Source organism: Sorex araneus, chromosome 3, assembly GCF_027595985.1.
Source record: "Sorex araneus isolate mSorAra2 chromosome 3, mSorAra2.pri, whole genome shotgun sequence".
Lineage (NCBI taxonomy): Eukaryota > Metazoa > Chordata > Mammalia > Eulipotyphla > Soricidae > Sorex > Sorex araneus.
The window spans coordinates 72,885,384-72,897,436 of NC_073304.1; the positions used below are offsets into that span (position 1 = coordinate 72,885,384).

General features: G+C 50.0%; 2 protein-coding genes across 2 annotated transcripts; both read left to right on the plus strand.

Moving 5' to 3' along the window:
- The first annotated feature begins 3,016 nt into the window (after positions 1-3,016).
- LOC129403602 (granzyme B-like) lies at positions 3,017-5,277 on the plus strand. Its single transcript, XM_055132904.1, has 5 exons — positions 3,017-3,080; positions 3,449-3,602; positions 4,053-4,188; positions 4,359-4,619; positions 5,134-5,277. The coding sequence occupies exons 1-5, from the start codon at positions 3,026-3,028 to the stop codon at positions 5,275-5,277; spliced, it is 750 nt and encodes a 249-aa protein (XP_054988879.1). The 5' UTR covers positions 3,017-3,025.
- A 3,056-nt stretch (positions 5,278-8,333) lies between these two features.
- On the plus strand, positions 8,334-10,613 carry LOC101555357 (granzyme B-like). Its single transcript, XM_055132712.1, has 5 exons — positions 8,334-8,397; positions 8,751-8,904; positions 9,354-9,489; positions 9,658-9,918; positions 10,470-10,613. Exons 1-5 carry the CDS (start codon positions 8,343-8,345, stop codon positions 10,611-10,613), a joined length of 750 nt encoding a protein of 249 aa, XP_054988687.1. The 5' UTR covers positions 8,334-8,342.
- Positions 10,614-12,053: the final 1,440 nt, after the last annotated feature.

The following is a 12,053-nucleotide window of genomic DNA, read 5'->3' on the forward strand; positions in this document are numbered from 1 at the left end:
AGTACACCCACTCAATAAACGTCTTTAGCAATGGGAAACTGTGGCTCGTGAGTGACGCTCATTCACAGACATAGCTCTGTTCTTAGGAGACCAGGGGGGTCCCACAGGCCCTTCCCACCCATCTCTGTCCCTCTGTCCCTCTGTCCCTCTGCCAGGACAGACTGACCCATAAGGAGGAAGCATGGACTCTAGCCTGTTGATCAGGGGGGACCTCTCTACCTCCCCTGTTGTTGCAACAGAAGAAGCTGCTCAGCACGCGGCCATATGCTATTCATAACAAACAGTGCAAGAGAGAGTCTGGGGGAGATAGTCTGCCATAGAGGCAGGGGGAGGGGTGAGATGGGGGATAGTGGGGTTCTTGGTAGTGGAAGATGTGCACTGCTGGAAGGTTGGGTGATTGACCATTGTGTGACTGAAAATCAAACAAGAAAGCTTTGTAATTGTATCTCATGTTGATTAATAATAATGATAACAAAAATAATAATAAAATAATAAGATAAAATTTAACATTCTGGACCGGAGCAATATTACAGCAGGGAGGACGTTTGCCTTGCACACAGTCAACCCGGGTTTAATTCATCCATCCCTCTCAAGAGCCCCCAAACTGCCTAGAGTATCTCGCCCGCATGGCAGAGCCTGGCATGCTACCCGTGGCATATTCGATATGCCAAAAACAGAAACAACAAGTCTAACAATGGAGACCTTACTGGTGCCCCCTAGAGAAAATTGATGAGCATTTGAAGACAGTGCTACAGTGACAGTGACATTCTGAATAAAAAAGGAAAGAAGCTGCTCAGTCCCCTGGGCCCTGTCACCCCTGCCCCCTCTGCCTGTCCCTCTGGGTAAAGCTGCTCTCCAGGCTTAACCCCCTGCTGGCCCCTCAGGCTCAGTCTCTGAGGTGGAAGGTCCCTCTCTGCAGTGGGGCTGGACTCAGGAGTCTTGCTCTGTGCCCCCAGCCCTGCAGGAAGGAAAGGGGTTTTGTGTCCCGTCCCGCGGGACCAAGTTATTCCAGGGTCTGAAGAGGCGCTACCTGAAATAGCAAGGGCGAGAAAGAAGAGGGAGACCAAGCAAGGAACTGTTGTCAAGGTCTCGTTTATTGAAGGAAAGTATACAGAATATATAGGCTGAGGGGCAAGGCTTTTGCAAGGGGGCCAGGGTGGATCACGTGGGGCATTCACGGGGCATTTGCGTAAGGGGGATCAGCAGACTGGAACATGATATGCCTGTCATCTTTGTGGGCCTCACCCTTGGTATGGGATGTCTGTTTCATAATACAATATCTTGGTGGGCACTCCCTGTCTGAGGAAATGGCTAGTTCTCCTTTTCCCAGGGTCCCGATCTCCCACAGTTTTGCGCTTCCTAACCAGCTGCAAAACCTGTCACTGTCACTGTCATCCAGTTTCTCATCAATTTGCTAGAGAGGGCATCAGTCACATCTCCATTGTTGGACTTGTTGTTACTGCTTTTGGCATATTGAATATGCCACGGGTAGCTTGCCAGGCTCTTCCGTGCAGGCGAGATACTCTCGGTAGCTTGCCAGGCTCTCCAGAGAGGGGCCAAGGAATCAAACCCGGGTTGGCTGAGTTCAAGAAAAACACCCTACTGCCTGTGCTATCGCTCCAGCCCCTGCAAACCATACTCACTGAGAAAGTGCACAAAGGTACCTAGTTCATAAGGAAATTGCATCTGATTAGGACATTTGTTCTAGAATTGTGTATTGTGGTATTTTATTTTCTACAGAGAAATAATGTAAAGTACTGTGAGTCTAAAGCTTGAAACTTGATTCACCAGCATTAATCAGTCAGGCAGAGTGGACAAAGTATAGAGGGCAAAAGAACAACTCTCTGTGGTGGCCCTCAAATTTCCTTACTTCACAATGGTCAGGAGTTTAGAAAACAGAAATTCCTTTAGGAAACACCATCCCAGCCTTGGTCCCTGTGGGTTGGATGGTTTCAAGCTCAACCAACAGAAGGGCTGAGGCCAGAGGTGCAACTTTAGGTCCAAAGTGGTTTACTTATTGCCAGTAAATGCCAATTATTGAAATTTTGATGAAAACATTGACCTGACTGATCATTTCTGTCTCTTTCCACAGATTTACATTTTTTAAACTTTTATCAGACATTGATTATTGGGGATAGAGTGCTTATAAAATTTTCTAAAATGTCTCCTTGGATTAAGTCACATGGTCAGAGAGCACATATTGTAACTGGAGTGCATTTCAGTCATGGTATTGCTTTGCTCAATGGTCTTTGACATGTTAGCAGGTAAAATTTAATTGGTCAAACCTGAGGGATATTACTAGCATCAATTGTACATCTGTTTCTTTCTGAGAAGTGATGGGGGACGTTTGGATGGGTTTTATTTTTCATGGTTGCATTCAAGGAATCTAACACATTTCCTTTGATACAATTCTTAGAATTTGTAAGAAAGGGAGCCACAACAGTGCTTTAGTGCTTGAGTTGCTATCCAGGGTGAGTGCCTGGGGCCACTCTCTCTCATATCGGCTGCATCCTTCCCAGGGCCCTTCCACTCCGCACTATGGTCACTGAGGCTTCTGCCTCCTCCACCAGCTTTCAAAGGGAAGAAAAATGTGCTCAGTGTGTTGGATCCTAGCTCAGGGAAGAGCCTAAACACATCTGCCAAAGACACTGCCTGATACACTTAGCACGTGAAGATGGAAGAGTGAAGGTTCTGGTCTGGGACCACACTAGACAATGATGCATGCCAGTCCCCACCTCACACTTGACTTGGTTTCTCTTCTGAGCTGGAATAAATGATCAAACCTAGATTTCACCTGTGACCACAAGTATAGTGATCACATGATTCTCAGAAAGCAACCAAAAAATGACATCAGCAAGGCATGGTAAAAGGGAGGAGCCTTTTATAGAAAATCTTCTATCAGGACACAAACCAAACCAGAGAGAAACTGGATCCCCAGGGGTCCGCTAATTGCCCTTCTTCTTCTCACAGCCAACAGGATCAAGAGGAGCCCCCGCAGCTGCCACTACAGAGCCTTCCTGGGAAGATGCTCCTGCTCTGTGTCCTGCTGAGCACCGCCCTGTCCCCCAGAACTGAGGCAGGTGAGTGACCCTCCCACACTCTGAGCCTCATTTCTGGTTAATGCGCCAACCTCACCTCACCCCTTATCTTATTCTCTGACTAGAATTCTTTCTAGTTGAACATCACTGAAACAGGAACTTGTGGAGACTACTCAGGGGAACAGTTGTCAGGAGCCCCAGTCCAGAAGCCAGACATAAATCCCTGTTGTTTGATGTGGAAATGGACTCACAGGCTGAGCTGCTATTCTTCCATTTGGGGGACGGGAACATGAGTTCCCCCCACTGAGCCCCGCAAGGCTCCCAGATACATGTCAAACAGCAGCCCACAGCCCTCAGTGAAGTCAACAGGAGCACTGAGGGGTTGCACACTCAAAGCTAAAATTTCCCAGGGGAGATCATCGGGGGACAGGAGGCCAAGCCCCACTCCAGACCCTACATGGTCTATCTGCAGTACTTTAAAGAGAAATCTTATAAGCTAGCCCGGTGTGGTGGTTTCCTGATCCAAAAGGACGTGGTGATGACAGCCGCTCACTGCCATGGCAGGTGAGGAGAGACACAGCTACAACACTCTCTCTATGGGACCCTAGGTGGGGAACCTCTGCTTCTGCCCTGAAACTCCCAAGCTCAGAAGACGTGAGCCAGGAGAGTCTTCATGGGGGGAGATGGGCAGTTTCCTGGGGAGAAGGACAGGTTCAAAGGCTGGTTCAAAGGCTGTGGGAATCCTCCTCTGCCTACAAGATGTCTGCACATGCCAGCCACAGACACACAATGCCACTTCCCCTCTCTTACTGGGGCACTCCCCACTGCAAACCATGGAGCAGGAACCTTTAGCTCCAGCAAACTCCCTCAGCTGGGAGAAGCACAAGTCTCAGTTAATTTCCAGCCTGCCAGAATCCTAGAGTTGCCCTGACCTGCAGCCCATTTGCCACCTGCCCTTCAGGGCATCCGGGTTCTTATCCTAAGATTCCACCTCCCTCTGGGTTCTCTCTGCAGCATGATGAATGTGACTCTGGGTGCCCACAACATCAGACAGAAGGAGGAGAGTCAACAGATGATCCCCGTGAGAAGAGCCATCCCTCACCCCAACTACAATAAAGAACACCGCTGTAATGACATCATGTTGCTGAAGGTGAGGAAGCAGATGCTCTGCTCACCAGGGTTCATTCCCTGCATCCTCCCTGCTCCCATTCTGGTCCCTGAACTCTTCAAGGTCTCCGTGGGAAAGGAAGAGAGGGCACCCCACATGGGTGTCCATTCAAGGGCATGGACTGAGCAGGACCCTCTCTCACCTCCCCACAGCTCAATAGTAACACCAAGATGACTAAGGAAGTGAAGCCCCTCACCCTACCCGGGCCCAGGAATAAGCTGCGACCAGGCCAGGTGTGCAGTGCGGCTGGATGGGGGAGGATGGATCCAAGGGGAAAGCGTGCTGTGAAGCTGCAGGAGGTGGAGCTGGAGGTGCAGGCAGATGAGAAGTGTGAATCCAAGTTTCGAGATCCTTACAACCCTGACACTCAGCTGTGTGTGGGGGATCCCAAAGAAAAAAAGGCCACATTTAAGGTGAGACTGGATAATGCAGGGCTTGACCTTGGGGCTAGAGTGATTGGGAGGGACAGAGGACTAGTACTGAGCAGTGGGGTCCTCTACTAGACAGTGGGATCAGTCAGGGGTGTTTCCCACTGGGGGGAACCTACTGTGGAGGAACTGGGTCTCTGCCAGCCTCTACCTCCATGGGAACAGCACGCAGGGTCCTCCATGGAGGATCCCAAACTCTGGGCACAGGCTGGGGTGTCCCTAGTCACCCATTAAAGACACTCAGAGCCGGCTCCACCAGTGTCTGACGTACCCTCTGAGTGCTACCCATAGCCTGTTCACGGCCCCAGCAGGACACAACTATGTCCCTCTGGACAGGGAACAGCTATCTGTGTTTTGGCATCCCAAAATGTCCAGAGCCAGCCCACAACATCTGAGCCCCAGCATGCCCTGTCTCTGCCCACCTGGGACCCACAAGTCTCCCTCCACTGAGAGGGGCCCTGAGAGCAGCAAACAGGCTCAGTCCTTCCTCAACCCACAGGGAGACTCCGGGGGCCCCCTCGTGTGCAAGAATGTGGCCCAGGGCATCGTCTCCTATGGAAAGAAAGACGGATCTTCACCCCGGGTCTTCACCAAAATCTCCAGTTTCATGCCCTGGATAAAGAGCACCCTGAGAAAGATGTAACTTCGGCTTCTGATGCCTCCTCTGAGCTCCAGCATACCTGGGGCAGTACACCCACTCAATAAACATCTTTAGCAATGGGAAACTGGCTAATGAGAGACCCTCATTCACAGACATAGCTCTGTTGTTAGAAGACCAGAGGGGTTCCACAGGCCCTTCCCATGCATCTCTGTCTCCTCTGTCCCTCTGCCAGGACAGACTGACCCATAAGGAGGAAGCATGGACTCTAGCCTGTTGATCAGGGGGGACCTCTCTGCCTCCCCTATTGTTGCAACAGAAGAAGCTGCTCAGCACGCGGCCATATGCTATTCATAACAAACAGTGCAAGAGAGAGTCTGGGGGAGATAGTCTGCCATAGAGGCAGGGGGAGGGGTGAGATGGGGGATAGTGGGGTTCTTGGTAGTGGAAGATGTGCACTGCTGGAAGGTTGGGTGATTGACCATTGTGTGACTGAAAATCAAACAAGAAAGCTTTGTAATTGTATCTCATGTTGATTAATAATAATGATAACAAAAGTAATAATAAAATAATAATATAAAATTTAACATTCTGGACCGGAGCAATATTACAGCAGGGAGGACGTTTGCCTTGCACACAGTCAACCCCGGTTTAATTCATCCATCCCTCTCAAGAGCCCCCAAACTGCCTAGATTATCTCGCCTGCATGGCAGAGCCTGGCATGCTACCCGTGACATATTCGATATGCCAAAAACAAAAACAACAAGTCTAACAATGTAGACATTACTGCTGCCCCCTCGAGCAAATTGATGAGCATTGGGATGACAGTGCTACAGTGACAATGACATTCTGAATAAAAAAGGAAAGAAGCTTCTCAGTCCCCTGGGCCCTGTCACCCCTGCCCCCTCTGCCTGTCCCTCTGGGTAAAGCTGCTCTCCAGGCTTAGCCCCCTGCTGGCCCCTCAGGCTCAGTCTCTGAGGTGGAAGGTCCCTCTCTGCAGTGGGGCTGGACTCAGGAGTCTTGCTCTGTGCCCCCAGCCCTGCAGGAAGGAAAGGGGTTTTGCACTTCCTAACCAGCTGCAAAACCTGTCACTGTCACTGTAATCCAGTTGCTCATCAATTTGCTCGAGCGGGCATCAGTAACGTCTCCATTGTTGGAGTTCTTATTTTTTTTATTTTATTTTTTTATTAGTTTATTTTTAATTAGAGAGTCATCGTGGGGGTACAGTTACAGATCCATACATCTTTGTGCTCATGTTTCCCCCATACAAAGTTCGAGAACCCATCCCTTCACCAGTGCCCATTCTGCACCACCAGTAAACCCAACATCCCTCCCACCCTCCCCAGTCCCGTCTCCCCCACCCCACCCTGCCACTATGGCAGGGTATTCCCTTTTGTTCTCTCTCTCTGATTAGGTGTTGTGGTTTGCAATAAAGGTGTTGAGTGGCCATTGTGTTCAGTCTCTAGTCTGTATTCGGCCGGCATCACCCTTCCCCACATGGCCTCCAACCACATTTTACTTGGTGGTGTTGGACTTGTTGTTACTGCTTTTGGCATATTGAATATGCCACAGGTAGCTTGCCAGGCTCTGCCATGCAGGCAAGATACTCTCGGTAGCTTGCCAGCCTCTCCGGAGAGGGGCCGAGGAATCAAACCCGGGTTGGCCGCGTTCAAGGAAAACACCCTACTGCCTGTGCTATCGCTCCAGCCCCTGCAAACCATACTCACTGAGAAAGTGCACAAAGGTACCTAGTTCATAAGGAAATTGCATCTGATTAGGACATTTGTTCTAGAATTGTGTATCCTGGTATTTTATTTTCTACAGAGAAATAATGTAAAGTACTGTGAGTCTAAAGCTTGAAACATGATTCACCAGCATTAATCAGTCAGGCAGAGTGGACAAAGTATAGAGGGCAAAAGAACAACTCTCTGTGGTGGCCCTCAAATTTCCTTACTTCACAATGGTCAGGAGTTTAGAAAACAGAAATTCCTTTAGGAAACACCATCCCAGCCTTGGTCCCTGTGGGTTGGATGGTTTCAAGCTCAACCAACAGAAGGGCTGAGGCCAGAGGTGCAACTTTAGGTCCAAAGTGGTTTACTTATTGCCAGTAAATGCCAATTATTGAAATTTTGATGAAAACATTGACCTGACTGATCATTTCTGTCTCTTTCCACAGATTTACATTTTTTAAACTTTTATCAGACATTGATTATTGGGGATAGAGTGCTTATAAAATTTTCTAAAATGTCTCCTTGGATTAAGTCACATGGTCAGAGAGCACATATTGTAACTGGAGTGCATTTCAGTCATGGTATTGCTTTGCTCAATGGTCTTTGACATGTTAGCAGGTAAAATTTAATTGGTCAAACCTGAGGGATATTACTAGCATCAATTGTACATCTGTTTCTTTCTGAGAAGTGATGGGGGACGTTTGGATGGGTTTTATTTTTCATGGTTGCATTCAAGGAATCTAACACATTTCCTTTGATACAATTCTTAGAATTTGTAAGAAAGGGAGCCACAACAGTGCTTTAGTGCTTGAGTTGCTGTCCAGGGTGAGTCCCTGGGGCCACTCTCTCTCATATCGGCTGCATCCTTCCCAGGGCCCTTCCATTCCACACTCTGGTCACTGAGGCTTCTGCCTCCTCCACCAGCTTTCAAAGGGAGGAAAAATGTGCTCAGTGTGTTGGATCCTAGCTCAGGGAAGAGCCTAAACACATCTGCCAAAGACACTGCCTGATACACTTAGCACGTGAAGATGGAAGAGTGAAGGTTCTGTTCTGGGACCGCACTAGACAATGATGCATGCCAGTCCCCACCTCACACTTGACTTGGTTTCTCTTCTGGGCTGGAATAAATGATCAAACCTAGATTTCAACTGTGACCACAAGTATAGTGACTGCATGATTCTCAGAAAGCAACCTGAAAATGTCATCAGCAGAGGCACGGTAAAAGGGAGGAGCCTTTTGTAGAAAATCTTCTTGCAGGACACACACCAAACCAGAGAGAAACTGGATCCTCAGAGGTCTGCTAATTGCCCTTCTTCTTCTCACAGCCAACAGGATCAAGAGGAGCCCCCACAGCTGCCACTACAGAGCCTTCCTGGGAAGATGCTCCTGCTCTGTGTCCTGCTGAGCACCGCCCTGTCCCCCAGAACTGAGGCAGGTGAGTGACCCTCCCACACTCTGAGCCTGATTCCTGGTTAATGCACCGACCTCACCTCACCAGTTATCTTATTCTCTGACTAGAAAGAGGTTCCTACTTGACCATCACAGAAATAGGAACTGTGGGGACGACTTAAGGGAACAGTTGTCAGGAGCTCCCGGTCCTTAAGACAGAACAAGTCCCTGTCGTTTGGTGTGGAAATAGACTCATAGGCTGAGCTGTAGCTCTTCCCTTTAGGGTATGGGAACAGGAAACCTACAAACCTTCCAATACAGATCCAGCAGCAGCCCCGAGCCCTCAGTGAAGTCAGCAGGGACACTGAGGGTTGCACGCTGACAGTTGACATTCCCCAGGGGAGATCATCGGGGGACACGAGGCCAAGCCCCACTCCAGACCCTACATGGCCTATCTGCAGTACTTTAAAGAGAAATCTTATAAGCTAGCCCGGTGTGGTGGTTTCCTGATCCGAAAGGATGTGGTGATGACGGCTGCTCACTGTCATGGCAGGTGAGGAGAGACACAGCCACAATGCACTCCCCAAGGGACCCTGGATGGGGACCCTGCTTCTGCCCTGAAACTCCAAAGCTCAGAAAATGTGAGCCAGGATAGTCCTAATAGGAGGAGATGGGCAGTTTCCTGGGGAGAAGGACAGGTTCAAAGGTTGGTTCGAAGGCTGTGGGAATCCTCCTCTGCCTACAAGGTGTCCTCACAATGCCATCCACAGACACACGAGGCCACTTCCTCTCTCTTCCTGGGGCACTCACCAGTGCGAACCATGGAGCAGGGATCTTTAGCTCCAGCAAACTCCCTCAGCTGGGAGAAGCACAAGTCTCAGTTAATTTCCAGCCTGCCAGAGTCCTAGAGTTGCCCTGACCTGCAGCCCATTTGCCACCTGCCCTTCAGGGCATCCGGGTTCTTACCCTAAGATTCCACCTCCCTCTGAGTTCTGTCTGCAGCATGATGAATGTGACCCTGGGCGCCCACAACATCAAACAGAAGGAGGAGACTCAGCAGGTGATTCCCGTAGGCGAAGCCATCCCTCACCCAAAGTATGATAAAAAGTACTTCTCTAACGACATCATGTTGCTGAAGGTGAGGAAGCAGATGCTCTGCTCACGAGGGTTCATTCCCTGCATCCGCCCTGCACCCATTCTGGTCCCTGAACTATCCCAGGTCTCCGTGGGAAAGGAAGAGAGGGTACCAAACATGGGAGTCCAGGTCAGGGCATGGTTGAGCAGGGCCCTCTCTCTATCGCCACAGCTCAAGAGTAAGGCCAAGATGACTAAGAACGTGAAGCTCCTCAAACTTCCTCGGTCCAGGAACAAGCTGCGGCCAGGCCTGGTGTGCAGTGCGGCTGGCTGGGGGAGGATGGAGCCGACGGGAAAGTTTTCCGAGAAGCTGCAGGAGGTGGAGCTGGAGGTGCAGGCAGATGAGAAGTGTGAACTCAGGTTTAAAGACTACTACAAACCTGACACTCAGCTGTGCGTGGGGAATCCCAAGACAGAAAAGGCCATATTTAAGGTGAGACTGGATAATGCAGAGCTGGACCTTGCGGCTAGAGTGATTGGGAGGGGCAGAGGACCACTACCAGGCAGTGGGGTTCCCTAACTCTCCAGTCAGGGGTGTCTCCCATGAGGGGGGACCCACTGGGGAGGAACTGGGTCTCTGCCAGCCTCTACATCCATGGGAACAGCATGCGGGGTCCTCCATGGAGGATCCCAAACTCTGGCACAGGCTGGGGTGTCCCAGGTCACCCATTAAAGACACTCAGAGCCAGCTCCACCAGTGTTGGATGAACCCTCTGAGTACTACTCGTTGCTGTACTCTAAGTACTACTAAGTACTACTCGTTCTGTACTCTAAGTACTACTTAGGCCCAGCAGGACACAGCTATGTCCCTCTGGACCCGGAACAGCTATATGTGTTTGGGGGGTCCCAAAATGTCCAGAGCCAACACACAACATCTGAGCCCCAGCATGCCCTTCCTCTGTCCACCTGGGGCTCAGAAGTCTCCCTCCACTGAGAGGGTCCTGGAGCAGCAGCAAACAGGCTCAGTCCTTCCTCAACCCACAGGGAGACTCCGGGGGCCCCCTCGTGTGCAAGAATGTGGCCCAGGGCATCGTCTCCTATGGTAAGAAATATGGATTACCACCTCAGGTCTACACCAGAATCTCCAGTTTCATGCCCTGGATAAAGAGCACTCTGAGAAAGATGTAACCGCAGCTTCTGATGCCTCCTCTGAGCTCCAGCATCACCTGGGGCAGTACACCCACTCAATAAACGTCTTTAGCAATGGGAAACTGGCTAATGAGTGACCCTTATTCACAGAAATAGCTCTGTTGTTAGGAGGCCAGAGGGGTCCCACAGGCCCTTCCCACGCATCTCTGTCTCCTCTGTCCCTCTGCCCGGACAGACTGATCCATAAGGAGGAAGCATGGACTCTAGCCTGCAGCTCGAGGAGACCTCTCTGCCTCCCCTGTTGTTTGCAACAGAAGAAGCTGCTCAGTGCGTGGCCATATGCTATTCATAAAAAGCAATGCAAGAGAGAGTCTGGGGGAGATAGTCTGCCATAGAGGCAGGGGAGGGGTGGGATGGGACAATATTGGGGTTCTTGGTAGTGGAAGATGTACATGGTGAACGGTTGGGTGATTGATCATTGCATGACTAAAACTCAAACAGGAAAGCTTTGAAATTGTATCTCACATTGATTAACAATAATACTGATAATAACAATAACAATAATAATAAAAAATAATGAAATATAATTTAACATTCTGGACCGGAACGATAGCACAACAGGTAGGGCTTTTGCCTTACACGCGGCAGACCCAGGTTTGATTCCTCCATCCCTCTCAGAGAACCCGGCAAGCTGCCGATAGTATCTCGCCCGCACGGAGATCCAGGCAAGCTCCCCGTGGTGTATTTGATATGCCAAAAAACAGTAACAACAAGTCTAACAATGGAGACGTTACTGGTGCCCCCTCGAGCAAATTGATCAGCAACGGGACGACAGTGCTACAGTGACAGTAACATTCTGAATAAAAAATGACAGAAGCTGCTCAGTCCCCTGGGCCCTGTCACCCCTGCCCCCTCTGCTTGTGCCTCTGGGTAAAGCTGCTCTCCAGGCTTAGCCCCCTGCTGGTTCCTCAGGCTCAGTCTCTGAGGTGAAAGGTCCCTCTCCGCAGTGGGGCTGGACTCAGGAGTCTCCATCCAGCACCTGCACAGATGCTCTGTGCCCCCCAGCGATGCAGGATGGACAGGGGTTTTGCACTTCCTGCCCAGCTGCAAACCCTTCTCACTGAGCAAGTTCACAAAGGTACCTAGTTCATAAGAAAATTGATCTGACTAGGACATTTGCACTAGAATTATGTTTCGTGATATATTATTCTCCACAGAGAAATAATGTAAAGTACTGTGAGCTTAGAGCTTGAAACTTGACTCACCAGCATTAATCAGTCAGGCAGAGTGGACAAAGTATAGAGGGTAAAAGAACAGCCCTTGGTGGTGGTGCTCACACTTCCTCACCTCACAAGGGTCAGGAGTTTAGAAAACAGAAATTCCTCTAGGAAACACCAACCCAGCGTTGGTCCCTGTGGATTGGATGGTTCCAAGCTCAACCAACAGAAGAGCTGAAGTCTGAGGTGCAACTTTAGGTCC